General features: G+C 39.6%; 1 protein-coding gene across 1 annotated transcript in view; it reads right to left on the bottom strand.

Annotated features, from left to right (window-relative positions):
• Window positions 1-21,649, bottom strand: part of LOC306758616 (neuropilin-1a-like) — a 101,511-nt gene extending 79,862 nt beyond the window's left edge. The window contains exons 1-2 of the mRNA XM_079243952.1: window positions 21,417-21,649; window positions 20,470-20,644 (exon numbers count right to left, since the gene is read on the bottom strand). Coding sequence (XP_079100078.1) covers window positions 20,470-20,644; window positions 21,417-21,504 — 263 coding nt within the window. The 5' untranslated portion in view covers window positions 21,505-21,649. The remainder of the gene's footprint in view (window positions 1-20,469; window positions 20,645-21,416) is intronic.
• Window positions 21,650-27,777: the final 6,128 nt, after the last annotated feature.

The following is a 27,777-nucleotide window of genomic DNA, read 5'->3' as shown; positions in this document are numbered from 1 at the left end:
ATATCAATACACCAAACAGAAACAAGAACCTTTGAAACGTTCTAGAAACCCCTAATCCATCTATGTTTGTCTGTTTACACGAGATCAGGTTGCTGTGGCAACAGATTCAGATGGGAAACCTCAGACAACTCTCTCCCAGCGCTACAGCTCAATTAATTCAATCAATCAGTCATTTTTTTCTTTTTTTACACATCAGATTTTTATCTATTCAGGGAAAGTATCTGAAAGCTTTCACTGGGATTATGTTTGTGTCAAGCATCTAAAACTGTGTGTGTACACACAGTGTTACTGTGTTATCAAGTAAACAAGTGTTTTTCCACATGCATCTCAGGGTATCGACTCACTTCGGTTTGTGTCTGCTGAATGTTCACAAACAGAGACAAACATGATCATGGAAACCGCATCAAACCTTTTGCACACTTTATCCAGATTGATACTGTCTTTTTGGAGTGTAATACAAGGCTCACACAGCCTGTAGCTGCTTTGGTTTTTACAATGGTGAAGCGAATAGTGGCATCAGAGGTCACACAGCTTAATCTAAGAAAACAAAGCATTTGGTCACACAACAGCTCTGACACTTGAGATGCATCCTGATCTTGGTTTGCAGTGTGGAAATGCTCTTGAACGACCAGTAAGTGTTACATGTGAACAGGATGACCTTGGTGTTAAGCAAGCAGGGAAAACAACAACAACACAAGAGAAACACAAACATGGAGGAAAGCAGGTTAACTATTAAATACAGTATATCACATTATTTTCAGATTTTTAATAAGTTGGTGGGATGTCTGGCTTTAAAAGGGGAGGAGGTGGTTAAAAACAGCGTACCAGTCGTAAAATTTGTTGAAGAAACCCACAACCCCCAGCGCTTAGCTGAAGGCTGGATCAGGCAAGAACAGGAGGAAAGCTTGGCACGCAGTCATGGCTGGAGCCTCAAAGGTTTTACATGTGCATAATACATTCATATGGTGGAAGAATATTAGTAACTTTTCACATGTTTTATTGCCAGTAAATAAATTAGATCAGTTACATTGTGATAGTAGGAATTACTTCATTATACTCTACAAGTCATCCCATTAAATCCTATGGGAAGGTTTTCCCAAACGTTTGACTGGTAGTGTACCTGTAAGTTATTGGAAGATATTGAACAAACAACAGACACAGCAGGAGACCTCTTGTAAATTTGGTGTCAGATGGACTCTGTATGACTAAATCTTATGAAGGTGTTGCACCCCTGTAAAGGGGAATAATGTAAAATAGACCGACACCGTGTTGCTGCCGTCACGTCCAGTCTTGTAATGGATGAGCAGGAGCAACATGTTTCCCCTACGTTATCTCAGACATTATCTATTGAGAGACGATCAGCAGATAAAACTCTCAAAACACAAACTTTAAAGGAAACACTCTATGAAATCAGTGTTCAATTAAATAATAAAAACAATACTCAAGTCATGGCATTTTTAACATGCTAAAGCACCCTTTTCATAGCTGTTTTTATATTACATGACCAAAGTAGTCGATCACAGATAACTCGATGAGAAATAAGAGCATTCACCAAACTTTCTTACAAAGAGTGGTTGCTAAAGAATCTTTTCTCCTTTTTTCCTAATTACTATCATGAATAAAAGCACCTTGTTGTTTTTTACCATATAATATTACAGTTCCACATTACTCCATCAATCCATTCTATCCATTACAAAGGCACCTTCTCTATACAGTCCAACAGAGGAGGACTAGAGAGGGAAGAGGAGAGGTGATAACACCACCATGGTAAAGAAACATCTTTCCTAACCATCATGGGAACTACAGAGGAAAAGCTCAGAAGACTGAAGTCCCTCAGATTAGTAACTGTTGTATTTGCTGCTGCTGTCTTGGTCATGACTCTCTTGAAAATTAGGTTTTAAATCTCTGTGGGATTTTCCTGGTTAAATAAAAAAGGGGAAAATAATTCAAGGATTATCTAATAGAATTAAAGTGGAAACTCACAACTCGATCCAGCCGTAAGGAAACAAAACCACCAGTGGACGGTCAGGTCTATACGTTAAAAAATGCATAGTGCAAAAATAATCTTTAATATTTTTGTTTTTATGTGTCACAACTTCTCCCACGTCACTCAAACGCCACCACACAGGAAGCAAGTGCCGCCAGGTAAGTTACATATTTAAAGCCTGGTTTCTTTTGATGAGTCATGGGGATATGTTGAGTCGGTTAAGTAAAAATTAAATACATAATTAGGTGGGATTCTTGGAAAAGGTATGGAAACTTTGACCAATGACTCTGGAACAGTTATTGGGATGAGTTTGTACTTTGTACTGTAAGTTGGTCATCTTCTTGTTATGAATGTTCATAATGTCATAAGCAGCGTTGCCAAGTGACTTTATCACTATATTTTTTATTTTATTTAGTTTTCAGACCCGTCTAGCGACTGTTTTTGCAAAAAGCGACTAACAACAAATCTAGTAACTTTTTCTGCCATTACTGAAGACTTTTGAGGACTAACATGAAAGCAGGTATGTTCTATTAATTTTAATTAAACAGCATCGCTGTACATGCCTCTCCAGCATGCAAAACCTCGGCCCTCGCACTGCAGCGGTCCCACCTCCCAGCTGCAGGCAGAGCAAGAGGTGATCACCTCCGCTCCATGACCAGACTGAAAATGAAACACACAAAGCGGCCACTTGCTGAGCCTTCCTGGCTTACCCTCAGATTTTAATGTCTCCTAATGAAGAGTGTGAACAAAAACATTGAAGTTAGTGGACTTCTAATTAAAATCCAAACTACACTTAATAAAGATGAAACTAAAAAAAATATATTGACAGAAACATATTTAGTGTGTCATATATAAATATGACCTCTTCCACAACATGGATGTTCTCCACTGCATTGTCCATTGCAGCTAAACGACCAGTTTAATGATAAAAATTAGGCGATGAGGTCATTTAGCGACATATAGCGACTTTTAGGACAGCCAATAACTACTTTTCCTATTAATGAGTTGCCAACACTGCAAGTGTGTGACACTTAAATAAAAACTTTCATTGGCTACGTTGACATGGGAGTTTGAATTCCTCTTTAATTCCAAATAAAAGTTAATTCCATTTTAAAAGGGTGCAAAATGACCATGTTAACACCCTATTTCGAATTTGTCAATTTGGAACTAAACTTAATTCAGAAGTAAATTGCGAGTTTATTTACACTTTGAATAAGAACTGATAAATTTCTCTGTCATGTAAACCTTAATTCTGCTCTAAGTTACGTCCCATCGTTCTGCGCATGCTTGTTACCCTTTCCCGTCCTGATGACGCGTATTGTTTTGCCTCCCGTCTTCGGTGGTCTATCTTTCTTCTCCTTAGCTGCTGAAAACAGTGAAGTAATATGCTTGTGTTGATCTGGTAAATAAAATTTATAATCAAAAGCAGCGAAACTGCTACTTATTATGTAGTTTTCCATGTTATGACCAAGCGGCAACCTCCGGCGGTTAAAAGTGAAGCCTATGCGGAAGTGCATAAAACTGCAGTTCCCCCTTCATCCACTAGGGGTTGGCTGCAAAACAGAGCAAATCCCCATAGACTCCCATGTTAAAAAGACCAACTTCACAACAGAAATAAACATGTTTACAGCCTGGTTCAAAAATCCATTTTTGGTTTATAGGTCAGGTTTACCTTCATGACAACTGTGGGGAGCGTGAATTTTTTTCTAACTCGCCCGTTTAAAAGTAATTTAATCTCGAAGTTTGGCATATTTAGGGGCGTGTCTTTTTGACTGACAGGTACCTGATCTCCCGCTTCAAGTCAGAAGAACTTAAAACAACCGCAGTTTTTAGCCGGTTAACAATGTGACTTAGCTTTAGCCTGCTTACCTCCGTTAGCTGGTTATCTCCTGTTATCTCCGGGTTAGCTCGGTTAGCTGTTAGCTACAGAAAACTCAGAGTGGCTCGATGTTGATCATCCACCATGACACTCACAGCCCCCCTCTCAGCTCCACCTCTTTATATGTATTTTCCGGGCAAGCTGACGCGCATGACGCTGCCAAGATGGTGATGGTAGGAACCGCCCACCGAGCTTCAATTCAGCTCTTCAGAAACCTACGGGTGACGTCACGGAGGCTCCGTCCATCTCTTTATATACAGTCTATGGTTGTGACCAAAAAGATGAAAAGCAGGGAGCTAGCTTTGTTTATTCCCGTTAGATGGCAATACGTCACTCTGTCCAATCAGAACCCTTCCCAGCCCGGGAAAACCTCAATTTGGAATTATTATTTTCATTTAAACTCATAGGAGAATACTGTTAATTCTGAATTATTTAATTTCAAATTAAAAACATTTTGTTACTTTCCACATTTGTTCGTTCGTTTGTTCATACTGGATAGGTGCATAAATATATGTACTCCATCATTTCTGAGTTGTTTATGTGAAATATTTAGTCTTAGAAATGATGTTCAGTCAGCAACAAACAGCACTGCCTGAAACTTTCCAACTTTAAAGAAGAAATCAGCACTAAAGCGAGACAAAAATGCCACTGTGGAAAATAGTTTGTCTGACTGTTTATTTGTGACACAAAAGCAAAGTCTGCACTGAAAGGATTTGTTATTAAATCAAACTTAGCAGAAACCATCAGTTTTCTCAAACCAAGTGATAAATTATGAAGCTGTAAGAGGCCAGCTTTGTGCTATCTTATGATGTTTCTGAGCAAAGTCAGCCATTCGCCAAGTCTGTGTGGTTTGTTTGATGTGTGCATTCCTCCTCTGTGGCTTTCAGTCATATGCTGCCTCCCTAAATTGGTGCTCAGTGATCAAAACTTGCGTACCCTTGATCTAAAATGAGCCTTTTGTACAAACAGTCCTGTTAAGGATTTCGTCTCTTCAGAAAGCTGATTCCCACTGATTCTCTGGAGACTCCCCCCAACCTGAACCTGACTACAGTGCTCATCCGACTCCCAACCAAGTCCACAGCTTTCATCTCAAACAGCAAGCTAAGCCTCCACAAAATGACTGTGTAGCAGCTTTTTGTCCTACAGTATAAGTAAAAAGAAAACACACACACACACACACACTCACACAGGGGATGCTGCTGGCCACAGTGTTCACATTCTGTAAAACACGAGCGGTTTCTGTGTTTGACGGCACATAAACTCACTCTGACCAGTCGTGCTGAGCTCTGCTGGGAGGCTACAGATGGCACGCATGTGTGTATGAGCTGAAAACACTACAATGCCACCTGCCACACACGCACACAAACACACTTCAGTTTCTCACCTCCCTCGTGCTCACAAAAAAAAAAAAAAAAAATCGTAATTTCCTGCTGGCTGTTTTACTCACTCCACATATCCTGTATATAAATACCACCGTACAAGTCACATGCACATGTGCAGACATTTATTATCATGTTCAACCACACAAAATCTCCTTAAAAACTTCTCCTTTATCAGCGTCTCGCTTGCTCTCTCAGGAGTTACCATCCATCAATGATAAGGTGATATAACAGTAACAAGTAAACAGTTATAACTAAATAACTTATATAATGCAGTTACATGGAAACACAAGGTCCAGTTTGCTCTGAATTCTGCCTTTACAATAATGATGGATGGTCTCTGAAGTCCCTGTCTCCCCTTTCAAACGGCGCACAATGGTTTAGTAAATGCAGGAGTTGCGTATCCTGCCAGTAGCCTGTGTAAGTGATCGGACAGGAAGGAAAAGTCATGTTTTTTTCCCCTAAGAAAGGAAAATCAGGCTGCCACAAAATAAAAGAATTATAGAAAATGAGGTGAGAACAGCTGCTTCCTGATTGCTTTGAGAAGAAAGGTGAGCAGCACACCTGGATGATAGCAACATGTTCAGATTCATTTAGGGACAACACAGATTAATTACTATCTGCAGTTCATCAAAGTTATTACAGCTAATTATTTGATTCAGAAAAGTTTTGGCAAAAACAGCTTTGCTTTGTTTGGATATATTATCTCTTTCCCAGTGATCAACGGAGACATATTTAGTATCAATGGATCGATTGAGATCTGAGGGTTGTGAAAATGGAACAGTAATGGCCCAAAACATCACTACATTTTCTGTTGGTGAATAAGTTAATAGATTAGGAGTGTTCAGACCTGCGTTTGTTCATCCTCTCAATTTTTCTGGTTCCGGCACTCAGCCAAGCCAAGCCATGCCAAACCAAACCAACTTTATTAATAAAGCACTTTCCGACAGCTACTGTTGAACAAAATGCTGGTTTGCATGGGTGTGATGTGCGTGATTTTGAATTGCACTTGTAAAGATCATTACTCTGTCCAGAAAAACTGCTTCCAACAGATCTAAATAGACCATACTGTTTACACCAAATAATGGGTTTAAATAGATCAAATTAAACAGAGGAGGTCTGAGTAACAGGGGAAGGGGGGGGGGGGTACTGTATGTCTAGCAACACCCCTGCTGTCCTCCCATGACCTGAACTGATTTTTGTACAGTTGAAAATAATTCAGAGAATCTGACTTTTCTTTTTTTTCCCCCCAATTAAATATTTAAACAAATGAAGCTGATAAACACCTGATTACAATAAAGTAGATTCTTGTGGTTTTAAAACTTTTCATATGAAACAACAAAGCAAGATCGTATGATCAGATTCAGATGCTCCAAACCATCTTCACCTCCATGTGCTGACAGATTAATATTCAGCTGACTGGTACATGATACCTCAATTATCATCAATAGTATTAAGCATTGACAGGGATTTACTACAGGGGACTTGTTAAAAAAACATTTTTTTGTGAATTTTCTTTCAAATTTCCAAATTTTTCTTCATGAATAACCAGAACCGTTCCCACAAAAAAGAAAAAAAAACACTGGACGAGAGCAAAGTCAGGCTTTAATATCTGCTTGAAGAGCTTCAAAAGTTAAGTTTCACTGTAGATTCAGATTGGTTTGGTTTCTTCAAAGCTGCTTGCATTGTTTGTAAAACTTTTCCTCAAGATAATGAGAAAATTATCTTCTTGTATAACAGATTAATCCAATGCAGGGATGTGTGGTGGCTGACGCATATCCAGCAGCTTCTAGTCCACCACAGGACCAGTACAGAGAAACCAACACTCACTCCATGCAAGAATTTAGACTCAAGTCATCCTACCAAGCATGTCAGGAAGCTGGGAGACGACCCAAGCATTCAAGTTTGCGCACATGGAAACACCAAACACCCCCACCACCCCCGCTGGACATCTCTTATATTTTAGACCAACAACAAACAGCTGTTTAGCAGATAAAACATCCATAAATGTTAAGTTTGGTGTTTTGATGAAAGTCTTTTTAAGTTCGGAGTCTTCCCTATAACAAAATAAAAAGAAAATAGAGAACACATGTGGAGCAAATCCCGTTAAAGCCAAGAACATACAACTCCAATCAGTCTCTTTTCTAACCAAAGAAAAAATAAAGAAATGATCAAAACTGCCTAAAGAAAAGAAAAAATAAAAAAGCCGAAGCGTGAGTATCCCCATCCTTCACCTCGGCCGTGCAGATACAGAGCCACAGCAGTGCAATCCTGCTGGGAAATTAAAATGAAGGCGAAGAGGAGGTGGAATTTGTTCTCATTTAGGAAACCTTAATCCGAGCAAAGAGGAAATAGGAACACTGCTTCCCCCCTCTGTTATTCTCTCACACTGTTTAGGGACCCTGAAGGATGAAATGAGATTTGCTGCAAACTCATTGGAGCTTAATTTGGAAAGGTTGAAAAAAAAAATAAAAAGACTCCAGTAATTTTTAGACTGTTTAAAAAGTTTTCTGTGACTCAAAGGGCTTTAAGTTTCTTTGCATTAACAATTTGTGCTCCTAAAGATCCACTCGGTTAAAAGTTAAATCGTCTTCATAAAACCTGCTCTGTCCTGAGTCTGAGTAACATAATGCTTAAACAAACACAGAAGGGCGTTTCCGAGTCTGAATCCTGAGTAAGACTAAACTTCCCAGCCCGTACCTGAGAGATTTAAGGGGAAAAAAAGATGCTTTGTCAACCGACACTCCGTCCACACCTCTCTGAAGTCAGCTAAGGCCAAAGCAATAAACACAATGTCACTTCCACTGCACTTTGACATGTTTGCCCTTCGACAAGTTCATTTGCATTCACGGCTTGTCTGTCTATGCATTCGTCTTTTTAGCCCCCCCAAAACATGTGACATTAATCATCCATCTCTGTTCAGATACAAATTCAGGAAGTCCTGCAGGGATTGTTGCAGTGCCGCCATAAGAGAAGCTCGCTGACAGATACAGGAAGGCGGGTAGAGAGATGAAGAGCTGCAGGCTCTGAAACAGTCTTCATTCTGAGAAAAAAAGATGTTATTAAGCCAAACTGCCTGCTGGTGACGGGACCTAATGACAAACATTTGAAAAATAAAACAAGTTATATGGAGATTAGCCCATTTGCTAAATTAGCTTTCCAGTCATCAAGACATAAACACCCAAATTATTTTTGTTTTCTTGAGGATTATCGTTCTGGAGCTCCAAGCAAGCGATTTAGCATTATAATTGACACGCTGGTAAAAGATTTTACTAAAAGAACATGTGATTCATACAAGGTTACACAACATACCCTCATAAGAACACGCAGAGGTATTAAAAATGCCGCTTTGGCAAAAGAGCTTCACTATTAAATGCTTGTCTTGCTAGTACCCAAGAGGTTCTCCTGAGGGTGAACATCCAAACACTGCAAGTACGTTGTATTATCACTCATCCTAATGTGCAGCACATTAAGAGTCAGCACAGAAGAGCAGAACAGATGATCTTTATGGCGACACGCTGATGATTGCGCACTCTTTGCTTTCAACACACACAATGACTAATGCCTTCATTTCCTTTAAACCTGCTGAGTTCCCTTCATTCTGCAGTCTGATTCATAATTAACCCATGACATAGAGTCATTCCAGTGTTCACTGAGCTTCTTAATGCTCTGAAAAATTTATATAATAGGGTTTTAGAGGCACAGACAGGCGGCGAAGGAGTGCAAACTTCGCTGGAGCGCAGCTTAAAGTAAAAAAAAAAAAAAAATACAGCTAAAGCTTTTGTTTTGAGGCAAACTGAGATGACCTTTCAAGATTTGGGTCAACAGAATGAGTATATTCATGCAAGCTGCATCCATATTTGCATTTGTTTCATTCTTATTTGAGTGTGTATGTGCGTGTGTGTGTGTGTGTGTGTGTGTGTGTGTGTGTATGTGTACCTCCCACATATTTATCAGTGTATCATCTTCCCAGAAGATATATATGCATGTATCCTCTTCAAATGGTGGCCACCCTTGGGCGTTTCTACCCAGACAGACACAAAACGTTCCTTTACAAGTGAGAGAAAGACTTTATTGTGCATCCCTGCTACTGAACAACCAATCCAGCTTAACTGGGGATGGGTTTCCCGCCACATGTGTAAAGAAAAAAAGGACTAAAACCTCCCAGGCTGCTCATCCTCCCTGAAAAAGGTCAAAACACAGTTTGACCTGCCGACTGAGCTCCAACCCTTTGCATCTAGACACTGACCTCCTTTTGGTTTAGCATCTTGTTTTTTATGGAAGTCAGACAGGAGGTAAATCACATGAAGTGGAGTTCAGTCACAGCTGCTTCTATCTAGTAGATTGCTTTTGATTCTGATTAGTGTCTTATGACTCTTACGACATTCACACAAACAAAGTCCGATTTGATTTTCCTGAAATTGACAAAGACAGAAATAAGCCAGGCCTTTTCTCTTTATTGGTTAGCTGAAAAGACGCTTCAAATTCCTGCTATACAGTCCATTTAATGATGTTTCAGAGTTCACAAAGGTTCAGTTTCACTCTTTGACTGAAGAAAGGGATTTTTTCATGTATAAAAAGCTGGTGAAACCATGAAAAATATATGTTTGTGCGATTATAGAACCAGTTTGTTCAAAACATTTCAACAGTTTAACGCTAAATTATTGTAATGTTGTTCATTATTATCACATTATGATCCAAAATAGGGCTTTGCAGGATTATACTTCAACATAATGCCTCTTTTAAATCCTCACAGCTGCTTAAAAACATCTAGTTATCAACATTTGTCAGAAGATTATGAAGCAGCCAATAGAAGCTGAGCATCTTGAGAGTTGAAATCAAGCAGCAGTTTAAAGTGAATAAAAATTGCCTTCAGCCCTCATCCACCATCCAAAACACAGCAAATTTCCATGTGTATAGCCTGGGACAACATTTTAGGTTTAACAGGTCAAGTTTACCTTCATGACAACTGTGTTTTATTTATTTATTTTACAAGTAATCAATTTAAAAGCAATTTAACCTCAAAATTCTGCATAATTGTAGGCATGTCCTTTTGAAAGAGAAAACCAACGTCTCACTGCAAGAAGGCTAACATCGTGACTTAGCTTTAACCAGCCTACTATAGTTAGCTTGTTAGCTCCGGTTAGCTCTGTTAGCTCTTAGCTACAGGCAAGTCAGAGTTTGATAGACATCAATCATCCACCCCACATTCACAGCCCCCCTCTAAACTCTACTTTTTTGCCCATTTTTGTATTTTCCAGAAGTGAGAGCATTTGTGATGTTACCAAGATGGTGACAGTGGGAACCGCCCATCGAGCGTCACTTCGGCTTTTCAGAAACATGACATCACGGAGGCTCCGTCCATCTTTAAGAAACAGTCTATGGTTTACACAAGCTTTATCATCACAGCGAAGTCCAGCTGTTGATTCTGATGATGCCTCCTTGTCATTGCATGAGGGGGGGTGGGGATGCTTTAAAGACATCTGGAGTACATCAGCAAGTCCGTCCTGTAAATCCTGGGACTGCAGCTGTGTGGGTGTGTTGCTGAGTGGGCCCCCCCTCCCTCTCCTTTTGCAAAAACTCTCTCCTCGTTAATCTGCTCGTTAAGGTCTAATCTGACATGTGTTTTCATTTGTGTGTGAACGTTCGTGTGCAGTTCACCAACAAGCAGGAAGCAGCAAAAAGGTCTAAATTTCTTCACAGCAAATTGTGATTGTTACTGTGTGCGTTATAATTCATCTGCCTTGGTACAGTATGTGTGCATCACTGTTTCCATATGGGCGAGATGATTCACAGTTTGTAGCCATAATTGTTTAGAAAAGCTATTCTAAACAATATTCACTGACATCAGAGAAACAATAGCAGGATTCAAAGTTCATTCTTCCTCCCATTGGACAAATATTTGCCACTGAAAGACCAGAGACAGCTGCTGAAAGTCTGTTTATACACCAATGTTTTTCCACTGCTCTTACTCTGATGTACTGAATACATAGTGAAAGCCAATAATTACATTTGCTGGTACGTAAATCAAAACTTTTAAGCATTAAGCTTCAAAGTAAACCTAAATGAATATGTTCTTTGGAACTATTTGACCATGTTTATCTGACAATTAGCAGTAGTGGTCTTTGTTTGCAGTGGTCTTAGTGCATTAAAAAGGCCAAGTCCAATTTCATGACCACATGACAGTCATAAATAATTATGTAACAAGTCATTTAAACAGAATAAATATTTTAAATAACCTGCAGCTATGCCACCTCTGAATATTAGCCTCTGTTATAACACAGCTTTCTGTACCACATTATCACACGTTCTCACAACAGCATGCTAAAAGCAATGCTCATTCCGGTTATTTAGAGACGAACACCAAAGGAAAGAAAAAAACAATAGGCTGCAGCATCCAACCAAAAGAAAGGATGGAAATCATATAATAGTCTTATAGCATCCCCTTGCTTAACAGGTGTGGATTCAGGTTTAATTCAATCCAGATTGGATTGGTGTCCTCAAAGTCTCTGCAGTCTCTACTTTCCTACGCTTCTGAAATTCGACTGTTTCAGTGTTTCTTTAAACATGTTGAATCACCCTGTTGTTGAATTGTGCTATACAAATAAACCTGCCTAGCCTCTGCTACTCAAAAGAACACTACCAGTCAAAAGTATGGAAACATTTCCCCATTAAATACAATGGGATTTAATAGAAACACAACCAAGTGTTTGAATGTGCAGATTTCTTTCAGACAGGCTAAACCATTTTCTCAGCTAGCTTTAATGCTTGTTAGCAAGAAAACTGTGTATTGACCTCGTGCTCAACATGAGAGATGAGTTTAAAACTTTATCAGGTAGTAAATAGATTAAGAGCCATTATGAAATATTCTACATTAAAGAATAGTTTGTTTGCTGCTTGGTTGGCTAGCTAACATCTGTAAGTAAACTAGCGAAGTAAAAGTTAGCTACTAGTTAGTTAGCTAAGCAAGAACAGCTGGTAAATGAGGTTAAAGTCTAGAAAAGTAATACTTTAAGTTCAAAACAATGTTTAAGTTCAGTCTGCCAGTATGTAATAAATTTCATTTTCACTAATGGACAGCTAGCAAAAGAAAATCAACAAGTAAGCTACAACCTCCAACACCAGTGAGACAAAAGTAGTGATATTTCAACATTTTTCTTCTTCTAATACAAAAAAAGGTTAAAACAACTGATTGCTAAATTTGTATTTACAACTTCACCAAAAACAGGACATATACAGACGATGCTGACTCTATTCTGAAAGTGTATGTTAACGTATTAGCCATATTAATACTATATTGGCCACCATCTATTTCCTTTGTGTAACCGTTTCTCTTACATGTAACCAGAGAGCTTCCAGTGATCATCTGGTTCAGATATAAACAACTAACATGGTAGCTGTAAGTAGGACAATATTTCTTCCCTCTGCATTTTATCCCTTAAAACCAAGAACACAGGCTTCACAAAGTATAAAGTTCACCATCATTTGTCAAACTGAGCAGAGAGGAAGAACATATGGTGAACAGAACAGAAAAAGGGATGAAACCGTGACAAGTGCACATGGAGTTCAGGGTGAGAAGAGAGGAAGATGAGGAACAGAGAAAAAGAAAAGTGACAGAAGAGCCTAAGAATGAGAGGAGGAGGAGAAACAGTGAGAGGACTGTCACAGGGGTCAGGATTAGACTGACCATGATAAACCAGCCTGAAGCCCTCTGTCTCTCTGAGCCCATTTACACCCCTCTGATCTCTCTTTTAATCTCTCATTTGATTGTTTCTCTTCCCCTCGTTTCCCCGTTGTTCACCATTCATTTCAAAGATTAATCTCTAGCGGAGGCCACATATTTTCTGCTCATTTTCCACTTTCATCTTTCTCCTGTTTGAGACCATGAAGGATTTAATGACTGCACCACTCTTGTTTTGGAGCTTTTTAACCTCCACGGGAGGGAATGCCACACTGAGATCTGGGTACAACAAGGAAATTTAGTCATTTTGATAAGAAAAGATAGGAAAAAAATGGTTTAATTTGAGCTCTGTACCACTTAAAACACTGAATGTGACTCCAGCTTTGCAAAAATAGTCATAAAATCTTTATTCTGACCTTGAATTCAAGGTACGGTCAATTTTTTTTTTTTTTTACCTACACACAACCTTTATTGTATAAGCAAAATTTAATAAAGAAAAATTCTTAATTGCTGATTCTGATTAGAGACTGGCTGACCGTTTCCATCTTTCATACTTTCCCAGAAGCAAACAACTAAATCAGTTTTGAAGACTCACTCCTAAGATTTTTTTGGATGCGGGCCACAGACTAATCATTCTGTGACAGCAGCACATTTTGTCTTCCTGTTTGTGTGGCCAGTGCATAACTGAAAAGTACAACCATCTGGACTACATGCCTTTATTTTCCTCTGAAAGATGACAAAGTCTAGCTGAACGCTGAGGGCAGGACTGGTCAAACAGCCACTCAGTTTAAAGCCACATAAAGTAACGCTGCGATTGACGACAATTTTTCATGTAGCATATTGTCATACTGCGGCTCAGCAAAAGACTAAACAACAGACGTCAGGGTCGCTGACAAATGTTGTTTTGGACTTTCAGATGACGAAGGATGAAAGTTCAGTCAGCTGTGTATCCATCTGTTCAGATTCTTCCATCCAAACACTTTAACCTGCTATTTATAGCATTTCAGTACGGATTTATCCTTTTTATCGGTCCATTTGGCCAATGAATTCTTTATCCATAGATGTCCTCCCATTTTGACATCCCTGTTACTTTATCCATCCATCCATCCATAATATGCTTGAGTAGAAATCCATTGAAGAAAAAAGTAAAAACGAAGTTGATAAATGAAAAATAAGTTGAAAAATCTATCTTTCCTGCTATCTTGACTTTGTAATGGTCTCATCAATCCATCCATTCATTCATCCATAGACCAGTCATACTTTCATTGATTCCTACTCATATCCTTCTTTACATGATGATCAATATGTCTCATCATTCCTCCAGCAATCCATTCATCATTTAGGATCTGAATCCTGCTGCAACCAGAAAGTCACTTTGTAGTTTATTTATATATTTTTTATAGCCTGCCATCCTTTCATTATCACACAATCATTTCTCCATCCATCCTTCCTACCAGCTTTTACGTCATCCACACATCCATTAATCCAATGTCACCATGGTTCATCCTTTCATTCTGACATCCCTCTGCCCATAATCCAAAGGTCCATCCAATAACCGTTAATCTATAAATTCACCTCTTCATCACTGGAGCAATCAATCCAGCTTGCTTTTCTTCAGTTTGTCTATTCTTTCATCTATCCTGCCATCATTCATTCAGTCCTTCCATCAAGGCATAACCTGCTAATCAGGTTATTTCTTTTACATCAATCACAATCTATCCATCAATACATTTAGATGGGCTTCCATTGTGACACTTATAACCCCTATCATCCAGAAACCCCTTCCATTTGGCTGCCCATATTACCATCCATCCATCTGTCGATCAATTAATCTAATTTCACCATCCATCTATCATATTTCATTCATTAAGCCTCCCTGCCAGTTGACTTTTTAACAACAATCATCCTGCTGCCCTTCTATTTATCCATGAATAGATTTATCCATATTCATCTGTCAGACATTCTGCCCATATTTTGATTTATTTGTTGCATTACTACACCACTGCCCACCTTCCACTCTTTAAAGCCTTTAACTAAATATGTCTTACTATATAAACATGTGTAATAATTCTACCTTAAGTCCTGTTTGTCATGCAAATGTCATTTAACCAAAGTAAGATTGACGGAAATACTCAAAAACCACCACAAATATGGACACAAACACACAAATCTGCTTGTACAGTGTGTTTCCTTCCATGGGACACCTCCAGGCGGTGAGATGTTGGTCTTGTGACTGTGTCTCTGCAAACATCTTGACTGCTCATGGAGCACAGACATGGAGGAGAAACCAGTCTCCCATCACAGTCTGGAATGTTTTTTTCTTCTTCTATCTCTCCCTATCCTCACCTCCATCTTCAGTTCTTCAGATCTGATGTGGTCATTTATTATCGACTGGTGATCCTCACATTGTAGTAAGATTTTCTGAAGTAACAGGACAACTTTTGAAATTTCCACAGGATTCAACAAGTTTTTGAAGAATTTAACATGAAAATCTTTATAAACATAAAATAGCCATTTTTTATGTTTACAGCTAAATGTACAAACATTTAACGCTTTCATGCATGAATTAATAAAAAAAACAATGCAACATTTTTTTAAATACAGCATTTTGACATATGCAATGATACCTTTTTATTATTAGTGATATTTAAAATTTATCATGATTTCTGATTTATTTTATTCTATAAAATATTAATGAAATACATAATAATTATATTATGTAAATCGTCTATAAAATCTAGCTGTATCATTTTCTTTTCCTATTTATCACCAAGGCAAACTTGCGTGATGACATTATGTTCAATTATAGCATATATTTATTTATTCTCCAGTGAGTGGAAACATATTGGATGACTCACTAACAGCCACTGAAGTGGTTTATTTACAAACAAGAAAAAAAAAAACTTGTAAATAGGTGTCCACTAGGTGGCCACTAAGCATGAAAGGGTTAAAATACACGACACGTTTTAATACTTCACATTTTTATGAACAAGTTTTTGTCAAATTGGGTGAAAAAACTGTTTTGCCTTCTGCAAATAAATTAAAAAGATGTTTTTTTTTTCTGACTTACCAGTGCCTTACTGGTTTTTTGGCAAAGTACATGACAGTTTGCCAAAGTTAATACCTATTGGCCTTTTATTAATGAGTTGATGTGTTGATGCTCATTCAAAAAACAGCATTGTTTGGTCCAACCACGTGTTTAAGTGTTAAAGACATGCATTTTGGTTAATTGCTATGGTTAAATGATCACTTATGACATGCAAGCTGCTCTGGATAAAAGCATCTGCCAAATGACTAGAATAGAAAATGACCATAGAATAAAGTTGAAACTTGAACTACCAAAGGATTTTTCTCATGGCTGTGTCACAAAGGGTTAAATAAAGTTCCCCCGTCTGAAGAAAGAAAGAAATCAATACTAGACTTCTCATCATGTCAGTTGTTTAATATGGCTTCAGGCTATAAGAATCTGGCTGACACGAGGACAAGTAGGCATCAAGTTTTCAGCATTCAGATAACCTTCTGTGCTCTTCAGCCTAATATTATTAATATAATTAATATTATTTGCACCAAAGAAAAAGAAAAAACAAAGATATCACCAAACTAAAACAACAGATTTATCATCTAAACATTCATCTTTAGAAGGTGGAAAAGCTTGATTTTCCTGTTAGAAGGTACCTTCGGTGTATAAAAGTGTGCTGGAGATTTTGCAGAGTGTGCACACTGTAGCATACTGTAAGTGACAGAAAGTTTGGACAGCCTGTGTGTGTTGTGTATGTGCGACATGCAGACTGTGCCAGTACAGCCTCGTGTGGGAGGAACCAGTTCAGCCAACTCCTAAAAAGATGTCCCAAATTACCCGGCCGCCGACGCATGTTCCTTATCCATGCCTGTGCTTTCTTTTCCCGCACTCCGCGGGGATTCACTTCGCGGGCTATTTCAGACGCGGACATGAGACAAGCGTTGTTCTGGTGCCGCTCCAGATAAGAAGCAGAGCCAACAGATCAGGAAAGTGTTGCTGCTTGTCGTCTGTTCACTCAGCAAACACTTTTGTGTCGCAGAGTTTGTGGAAGGGAGTCATCAGCCAGAAGATTACGACGACCTTGAACGCTTCAGATTCATCTATTAACCTAAAAGTTCTTCTCAAAAGATGCTACAGGGTTAGCGGTCTTACTCCGCCGGGTCTAATATTTGTGTGATTGCAGAGCAGCTCCTTCCAAGGTTCTCCGTTCCTGGTTGATATCTATTTTTTTTTTAAAAATGTAATTAGGGAGCGTAATTACAAACTATGGCTGCTGAGGGTGCATGTGGAGGGAAATCAGTTACACACATGTCACGACTGTAAGCTTTCTCTGTTTGGATACTTAAATGTTTCACAGGTTCAGAAGACGCTCGTTCTGCTTCGGTCCAGTAACTTCATTATGGGACAGAGGGGGTGGGGGGTCAAGAAGCAAGATGGTACTTAATGAAGGAGGAGGCGGGGTCGTATTTCCAGAGATGGATTTCAATTAGTTTGAAAGAATGGCGTCGTAGGATGTTAGAGAACCGTAAATCACCCTGCTCTGATTTTCCCACACAACCTCCAATCTGAGTGAAAGCAAAGGATTAGCGATGTGAGTGACGGCGGCCAGAATATCAGCAGGTCACTGCTTTACTTGTTATGCTGAATTTATTAGAAACATCTATGGGACTAAAGAAGGGAGCAAACAGGTAGTTTTGTTGTTTGCATCTAAAATTACAGCAGCATCAAGCCTGACGTGATGGACTTGTTTATGTTAAATGAGAGTGGTGGGTGGGTGTGGACAGGGGGGCTTTTGTCTGCTTTGTCTGTACAAATTCATGAAAGATCATGAATAATCAGGTTTGTTTATGTAATTTGGTTAGTTTATGTGTTTAAATTTAATGTTGAAATGATTTCAATTTGGTATTTAATCAGTGTTATTACAGAAAGCTGTTTGCGCCGCACTTAGGTATGAAAAGTATTGTAAATAAATTTTGATTTGATTTGATAAAATGGGAGGATTTTCTGTGTGTCATCACAGCTACAAACTAAAGTTGCTTGGTTTCTTAGATGCTGGTTGGGGAAAAAAAAAAAGTTAAAAATTAAACATTGACTCAGTTTCTGGCTGAATAATAAACATTTTTGTTTTTATCTGACATTCTGTAATCAAAACAAATCCTTTAATAATCAGATATTATTATTTCTCACTGGTGAAACAAACAACAGTTTTAATAACTGAGTTTTTTAACTCACACACACACACAACAAACAAGTCAAAGAATGACTGTCTGACAGTCCAAATTAAAGATAATGAGCGTAAAAAGGCTACAAAAAAAAAAAGAGCTGCTGAGGTTTTGATTAAAGGCCCAACTGAGGATCCAAAATGCCAAATGTGCAGCTGATAATGATTTCATGTTATGCTCAAAGCCCGGCACCAGTCGGAGTTAATGCAGAAAGGTTTAACTATTTCAGCCCGTGGTTAAACGTGATAATCTGCTTTCCACTTCCAGTCATGCTCTCCCTGCAGTGTCACGCTCTGCCTCTGACATTTAGCCATCCATCCACAAACTAAAACTCCACCATCTCAGGAAATGCTTTAAATGGGACCGTGGTCTCGCCAAAGCGGCTTAAGGGCCTCCCTCGACGGGCATATTTCGAACGTTTGACTGGCTCCCAAAAACAACACCGTTCCTGCCAAGTCAGAAAGCTACGAGCTACACCCCATCATCATCCAACACAAACTTGCACAACAAATAATGAATGCAATCGAGCGAAGCGGAGACCCCCCCGAGGCAGCAGCCAAATGAGTTGTTGAGGTGGTTGCAGGGTGGTCGGCCTGTTCAACGGTCACAGCTCTGACTCCTGCGGCGGCCAGAAAGTGGAAATGACGGCTCTCTTGACTTCTACGCGGGGAATCAGGCACGTGTGGACATAAAGTGAAGGAGTCCCAACACAGAAACCATATCTGCTCTTCCCACAAGCCGATACTAAAGCAATTAGCTCCTGATAATCCCCGCCGAAAGTCTAATATTTTATTCTACAACTGCTTTATTACAGCACATTAACCTATGGAAAAATCATTAGGTAGACAATAACGCTCCGTTGGTGGTGCACTACAGCGCCAGCTACGGTCTCAAGTTTTATCACCGGGATTTATTACATTTCATTAAACACTAAAACCACATTATTTCACATTTGCACTGCTCCCTGGGTTATCACAAAAAATAAAGCAACTCCTGAACAAACGTCTGAGCCAGCAGCTTTCCAGCATGTTTTGCTCGCGACGCAGCAGAAGAAGATGTGTAATCCACTAAAAGACACATGATATCCACTATCTGTCCCGAGCACTAATGGTTTATTAGTCCCTTGGTGGTGAAACATGATCCAATAGTATTGGAGAACTCCCATCTGTAAGGCAGAGCGCGACAGCTAGCCGTGATTTACGCAAGAGCATCTTTATGGGGCCTTTAAAAAAAGAAGAGGACAAAGAAGCCGCCATAAAAACACATGGGCCATGTTGTGTGGATGCACACAATCAAGACTGTGTTCCCCTGTCAATGAGAGGAGATAAAGGGGTTATGTAGTGCCTGGGTGGGAGCTTGTTTACAACTTCAGCAGAGTCATGCAAAAATGGCACCATCAGAAGCCTGCAGGAACGATTCCAGATAATGCATGCAACATGTATATGATCAGAAAGTTAGTAAACAACTGCTTCCTGACAGGCCAGAGCAAAACATACCGTTGATATAAACCAATAAAAACAGGGGCTAATGTGTTTATTTTGCTTGGAAGTGTCTTTATTTAAGCCCAGGGACGATCACTGCAACCGTTAAATGTTAGGAAATAGTATAAAACACAAACATCACAAGTTTTTAAGATCGTTTTCTGCATGTTTTGTCTGACTAATGGTCTTAAATTAAACCCTGTGCTCCTCATAAGGCGAGGAAAAGCAAAAACAGATTTTATGTTATTTGGCAGCTGCTCCAAAAAACAAACCAAAGTTTCTTTGTTTAATCATCCGTGCTTCATCAACAGGAAATATGACAAGCATAAAAACTAGCGGCAAAAACACATAAACTTGTAAAGCTCCTCAAAAATAATTTTTTTAAAAAGCAAAGCAGATCATCTCACCCACAAATACAAACAGTTTGGTTTCATCTTCAAATGGAAAGTAAACAACTCCTCTGTAAGCGAACTGAACTCCATCCTCTATCAAGCAGCTGCAGACAGTCTTTTGTTGTGTAAAATCATCAGCCAAAGACACATGACATAAGTTAACCTCTCTTCATATAAAGCAGGGGTTACAAAGCCCCTCAAACCTGGATTTCCCTCTGCAATCATTACCTGCAATCCTCCGCGTGCCATATCTCACCCTCACACATCCACCACCCTGGGAGCAGACCTGCAGCTCCCTCACCAATAGATGGCAGAGTTTGCCACTGTATCCAGGCAGGATGGAAGGAGAGAGCAAGAGAAAGAGATGGGAGAGGGAGAAAACAGGGAGACAACAGAAAAAAAGGGGGGGAGTGAGGAGTGAACTCTTACTTGCAATCTCTGTCCTCCAGATCAAAATGCGGATTGAAGTTGATGAGGATCTTCTGACCCGTTTCTGGGGCGGTTATCACCCACACACACTGCTGGGAGGGCGGGTAGGCTCCGGGATAACCCGGGGAGGTCAGGTAGTCCGCGTCATGTATCTCTATGTTCCCCCCGCATTTATCTGCGCCGCAACAGAAGGGAGAAAGTTTCAGTTCAGCGACTGTCTGCGCGTTCACGCGCCTCTGCCATGTGGACTGGTGATGAATATTAACATGAATCTCCGATTTAAGGAGACTAATAATGCCAAATATCCAAAACAAGCAACAGATGAGCACATTCCAGCTGTAAATTTCTCACACCCTGCAAAATGTGCTGAAACTTTACAGATAAGGTGTGCGCGCACAGCCAGGCTTGTTTTGCGTGAGTGAGGTGTGACTGCGCTCCTGAAAGGTGAGGTGGGTTGCCTCAGCAACAAACATGTTGGATGATTATATTTCATCTTCTCAGTGAATGATTTGTCAAATTGCTTGTTGCCTGCAGAGCATGCTTCATAGCAACATGGACAAAAGCTCCAGAATATGAGCATTTCAATGCATGAAAATACCTGAATAAAAGCTTATGTATAATAAAAGTCATATCAAATATTATTACTGGCACTTGTGCGTTAGAAACTAATTATTCATTATTAATTGGTCCAGATGACACTCGTATCTTTAAAAAAAAAAAAAAGGGTTATGTACAAAATGTCTATTTTAAACCTGTAAATGTGGCAAAAACTGAATTTAATATGTAATGGGTAACAGAATTTGTCCAAATTGAGCCCCTGTAGACGCCCTCTCAAAGGAAAAGCCGATGCATAACAGGTGAAAGGTAACAATGGTGCAAAACTGATCAATATTCAGCAAGGCTGCCTGTTGTCAAGCCTCATGCACAGCGAGCCAGCTTCCACCTACCAGTCTGAGCCAACGAAGACACCAAGATGACTTGGGTGAGAAGGAACAATAGCAATCCACCACACATCCTTAGAAAATGACACAACATATTGTGTAAAAAAAAAAAAAAAAAAAAAAAAGAATGAAGAAAGGAGGAAAGCGTCCACAACAGTTTGCGTCCACAAAAGGAGAAATAACAGATATTGTCTCAAAGTAGGAGATCTGGTGGTTTTAAGGTCCCCAGCATCCTGTGAGCTTCAGAAGCAGAGCCCTGCCTCTGACAGGGAACAACTTGCCATCTCCTGGAAAAGAAAAAAAAAAGTCAAATAATCCAAGAAAGGGGGGAAATGAAAAGGAAAAATCCGATACCCAAAAGTGGAAGCTGTGCGCCCTGGTTTCCTGCTCAAACCTCTGACTTCTGGCACCCAGCAAGAACGATCAACATACTTCCAAGTCGGGAATTAAAAAGAAAAATAAGAAATCAGAGACTGAAACCACCAGTAAATCGGTAGAAAGAGGAGGAAACAGCCGCGGGAACCACCGGAGCGCCTTTCTGCCGATCCTTTAGTCCTTGTTTCTGCTCAGCTTTCTGTCGGTTCGCAGCGGATGACCGCGGAGGCAGAAATGTCAGGAAAACGAGGCGAGTCGTGAGAGTAACAGCGGAATTTCCACTCCCTAAAATTCCTGCTCCGAGAAGCCGCTGCGCGCAGCGAGCGCGCGGGTTGCCGTCAGGAAGGAGGGCTGGAGCACAACTGACATCCGTGCGCCCTCTGTGCGCTCTCGGCACGTGCGTGCGGGGCTGGAGGCGGGGAGAGCGGGCACGCAGACTCACGGTGGCATGTTAGGGTCGGGAAAAAGGTCTGAGCATGAGTTGGTGAGGAAGAAAGTGTGATGAAGATTCATTTGGTGACCTACATAGTCTGTCCCACTGACCAGATATGTCTGACTGGAGGCTCATTTTGGGTCATTTTTGCTCAAGAAAATGTAGAATATTTGCCTCAATTTCATGGGTTGAGACATGTTTCTCCTCCTTTTGTAAACTGAAACCTCTAAAATCCAAATCAGGTCTAGGAAAGAAAAAAAAACCCGTAACTTTCTGCGTGGAAAATATCTGTAATGTTGAAGAGACGCTGGGGATACTGTCAGGGACACCTTACTGCACCAAACTAGATGTATTTTTCCATCAGCCGTGATTGCTGGTGTCTTTTGTTCAACAAGCTGTTGGAAACATTCCTGAGATTTTTCTCCATGTTGACATGAAGCATCACAGAGTTGCTGCTCATCACGATGAGAATCTCCAGTTAAACATCATCCCAAAGCTGCTCTGCTGGATGTAGATCTGGGGACTATGGAGGCCGTTGGAGGACGGGGAACTCATCGTCATGGTGGAGATGATGTGAACTTTGTGACATGGTGCATCATCCTGCTGGAAGTTTCCATCACAGCGATCCCAAACCCTTGTCCTCGAAGAGCGGTGGAACGCATCTGACTCAGACAAACTCTTCACATGTCTAGTAAATACACATTGACTTGAATCAGGTGTGTTGCAGCTGGGATACTTGGAAAACCTGCAGGACACTGGTGGTTGAGGACCTGGATTGGGGATCCCTGCATCAGAAGCTCATAAAAGGACGGACATGGTCAGCAGCAATACTCAGGCTGGGGTGGTTAAACTGTCATGTTGGTACGAGATAGATTATTACACCACAGTTAGTCTGAACCATTGGTGCAAGGTAGACAGACCATGTTGCCATGTTTGTTTCCATCTGAATGTTGCGGCTGAAATGGAGATTCGTCAAACCAGATGTTTTTCCATCTTCTGCTTTCCAGTTTCGCAGGATGTGACCTGTAGCCTCAGTTTCCTGCTCCTACCTGACAGGAGTTGCACCTGATGGTCTCCTGCTGCTGTAGCCGACTCAAGGCTGGACGTGTTGTGTGTTCAGAGATGATACCTTGGTTATAACCAGTATGACCAGTGATTACAAAAATGAAAAATAATTAATCCCAGAGGGAATTTAAAATGCAGGATTTTTTTTCCCCACCAAATAAAAACAATTAGGAAAACATATTGCCTTGTATTATTAATCTGATTTGGCTCCTATGAATACTGATTGGATGATAATTCATTTTATAATCTCCAACCAGTATACCCAGTTCCCTCTGACAAGGCATTTGCATTCTGACCGCCACTGCTTACATGATCACTTCTGATTTTAGTGCCATTCTCTGTGAAATCTTAGAGAAGGTTGTGGGTGAAAATCCCAGAAGTTCAGCGGTTTCTGAAACATTCAGACCCTCTCATCTGGTCACAACAACCAGCAGGTCTAAAGTCTGACGCTCAGCTTGAACTTCAGCAAGTTGTTATGATCACATCTGCATGACTAAACACACAGAGTCGCTGCCATACAACTGGCTGATTAGATATGTGTGTTAATAACAGACGAGTGTGTGAGAACTGTAATCTATTACTCTTTCTTCAGAAAGGTTGATTGGATTTGCGGATGTTTGGACAAATACTGAATTAATTATCCAACTCTAAAGGAAGAAGCTTCTTATTACAGCTGTTTTTGTTTAGAAGTCATCTTTAGTTAATGTTTTCGTGTTTACATCACAAATAAAATGCTATTTGCTACAGTTATTAACATCTATCTCATTGTTCTGCCTGATTACAGTTGAGTATTTTAACTATTCTGTGAAACATACCTTCATCCACATTATGAAAACTATTTCCCTCTTCATTCTGGACTGGACAGGCTGTTCACCCAGCAGACTGGTTTGAGTCTTGTGTTGTATCATTATGTTGTTCTTGCTGTATTAGCTGGTTAGTTTTGTCCATCAGCTTCAGGAAAATCACAGAGTTGGGATTAAATAAGCTCTTCTCAATGTGTAACATCAGTAGCTTCATTAATCTGTTGAAACAACAGGATCTAATCACACTAAAACTGATCCCTTCAGAACTTCAGATGTGTGTGTGTATCAGACTATGATTGTTCAGAAAAATGCAAGCAGTTTCATTGCAAAACGTAAACCTTGTTTTACACACAGCAGTGATTTCAGTGCCGTAGATCATCAGACGGCATCATGTGAGGCTGTTTTCTGTTGGGTTTACGTTGGACGCTGGGAATCAACATTTATTGATCCTATTCCGTTCTGTTCTAGGAAGGCACTTTTATCTAAAGTGACTTCCACATGAGAGTGAGAACAACACAAGCATGAAATCAAACAGTAGAGGACATCATAGGAAGGTGCTGGTAATATTAACACACACAGCTTTAACCAAACATAACATGCTGACCAAACCCTGCGCATGTGATGACCCTGATCCTGCACTTTTCAACGTTTACGCTAAAATGTTAAAAACATTTTGCAGAGCAAATCTTACATCAATAAAAACTTGCATGAAGTTAGAACATCACAAATATCCATGATTTGACCTTTTGACCTCTTCTTCAGCTACTTTGGCCAAATAAATAGAAAAATGTGTGAAATGTATGTCGTCATGGATGAAACATGCGATGATGAAGGACGGTGTTCCGATGAAGAAGGTGCTGAAACTGAAGCTGCATCTTGGGAGGAAGGAAAACTAAGTCACTCATCTTCGTCACGACAAGCCAACTTTTCCCTTCGTCATGAGGTCAGTTTTATTTACTTTTTAATTGATGGGATTAGCTCTAAATATCACCTTTCACTCTCCACGGGAAAAAAAAACAAACAGATGAGTTTATTTGAAAAGGTTTTTCATGGCCCTACATCTCATGGCGTATAAATATCGCACCACTTTGGGAACCATCCATCCATCTATTGTCTACAGCCACCTACTCTGATTCAGGGTCACAGGGTGGGCTGCTGGAGCCGATCCGAGCTGCTAGGATCAGAGATTCACCCTGGACATGTTGCCAGCCATTCTGGACACTTCTTACTGTAATTTATACACACTTTAAACATTTAGCAGATAATTTTAAAGGATTATAATAACTTACACACCCTTCCTCACTCAGCATTGTGATCTTTACAGTTTTTGGGTTTGTTTTTTCCCCTTCATCCTCAGTGACTCCGTCACTGGTTTGGCTGCAACAGCCCTGAGCTCGACACCATTTCTGACATGGTTTTCTTCACGTTGCGTTAGCGCAGGTTAATCAATGCACTTCTTCATTCCCAACACTGCTATTTTTGGCTGCACATATTTTTGTTTCGCAGCAGCAAATGACTGGAACCATTTACAAAATTAGCCTAAAACTCATAACTTTGTCATATTTTACTACTTCAAGTTCAAACTGCATCATATTAGTTATGATCATTGTGTGTGTGCATGTATATGTACACATGGTTTTACATACGCTCCTGCATATGTAGCTTCTCTTTCTCTTACTCTTCCCATTTCAAATCTTCATTCAAGCACATTAAAGACGCATTACGTAACTTTTTTTACCTTAAAACTTTGCATCCCAGACTTGTTAGATGACACAGTGACCTCTATCATGTGCATTTCTAGAGGCTGTAGGACGCAACGGGAAGTGACGATTTGCTTCACGGTATAATAAGGAACTGACTTTTTTGAACACGCAACATTGCTGATTCAGCAAAGAAATGCAAGATTAAAACAAAAAAAGAGAAAGAGACAAAACAAGAGACATCATAAGCTCGTTTTTTGCCGGCTGGAGAGAGCTAACAGGTCAGGTAGAAGGATGCTGAATTAGCAGTCGACGGGGCGCGTGACGAGGAAGATTTGGCAAATTCGTATGTATTTATGTGTTTTCCTTTTGGTTCCACTGGGGCCTCTTATCCAGGTTGGGAATTGCTTCTCAAACATTTTTGCCTGGAAAAATAAGTGTAAAAAAAAGAAAAAATTGATAAAACTGCCTGTTATTGAAGAAGTACAGAGTGGGGTGTCACACTTTCTGGTGCACACTAATCACCCAAAATGACTGGAATAACTTGGCCTTTCTATAAAAACAGGTCCTCATTGTAACAAATTATTTGTTGCAGCTCTAGAAAAATCATTTACGGTATTACATTTATTTGTCTTAAGTGCAGTGAAAAAGATGTACAAGTGCTGCAGCAACTGTGTGGTTTTTTTTTTTTAAAGAATTTATTTCGAACTAAAACAAACCGACTTTAAAAAAGAACAAAAAGTCATTGCAACAAACAAAACAAAAAGTTGAAAGAAGTGGAACGCTTATCTGGTCCAAAACCCCCTCATATCATACCCTTACATTATTATACAGGATCTCTGAAAATGAATGGACATTATATTACATTACAATAGAACTTAATAGTGGTAATACACACAATAAATCATAATATACAATATACATTCATTTCAATCCATATTTGCCTCATAACTTTTAAGTATCTCATCTTTTATCATTGTTTAATTTTTTCCTATTGACATGTTTTTATTTCTTCACCGCAGCTGTTCCAGAGTTTAACTCCTCTTGAAGAAATACAATGGAGTTTGGCGTTTGTCCTCATCGCAGGTTTTTTAAACACGTTTTTTCCTCTCAGGCCAAATATACTCTTACTTAAATGAAAAAGCTTTTGGATGCTGTTGAGTAGTTGACAATTTTTAACTTTTTACATGATTTGAAGTATCTTGAATTTTAATAGGTCCTTAAATTTGAGTATTTTTAATTTGATGAACAGAGAATTTGTTGGTTCTGACAAATTTGTTTTTATTCTTTTGGCTTTTTTGTTAAGAAGAAAGAATTTAAAGAGGTGCTGTCATGGTATTTGGAGTTTTCTGAGCTTTCTAGTGTTACAGTGTTGAATCCTCATCAGACATGTGAACGGCACTGTTTTTTATCACCTAAACGCATGTTTGAGTTTGAGTTTGAGTTCCAGCACGCTCTCCGTTCGGTTTCCATGGTGACGAAAAACGCATCATTTTAGAGAGTTTTTTTCTACTTGGAAATCCTTGTGACGTCCCGGGGATAAGGTTCGGTGATTGGTTACCTTCTACTGGTTAACAAGGGCATGTACAAATACATCAGGCGGGTGGAAAACGTGGGATAAAGTTATTTCCAACGATGGCTGGTGAGTTTACCAAAGAGAGACATCCTGCTGCATTCGTTGCTGTGGGTTGCTGTTTTCCACTTCGTTTTCAGGGTCTGATTCAGGTTCCAACATGTAGGGCTGTATGCTATGTGTTGACATTGTATTTTGTTTTTGTTGAGTTTGAATTGAGTTCATATTAGCCTAATCCACTCGTTTTGCCCACAGGCTGATCTGACAGCCTACGGAGAGGGTCGGTCTGAAGTAAATAATGTGATTTGTGACAATAACTCGATCAATCCCAGCCCTTCTGGTCTCAGAAATAAAAATAAATTAGTCTGAAATGCACATAATAGTTCCACTTTAATGTTGTCCTGTATTTGTTTCCCCA

This window comes from Telmatherina bonti, assembly GCF_933228915.1.
Source record: "Telmatherina bonti genome assembly, chromosome: 7".
NCBI classification, from domain to species: Eukaryota; Metazoa; Chordata; class Actinopteri; order Atheriniformes; family Telmatherinidae; genus Telmatherina; species Telmatherina bonti.
The sequence above is the reverse complement of the archived record's forward strand: the minus strand, read 5'-3'. Positions and strand labels throughout refer to the sequence as shown.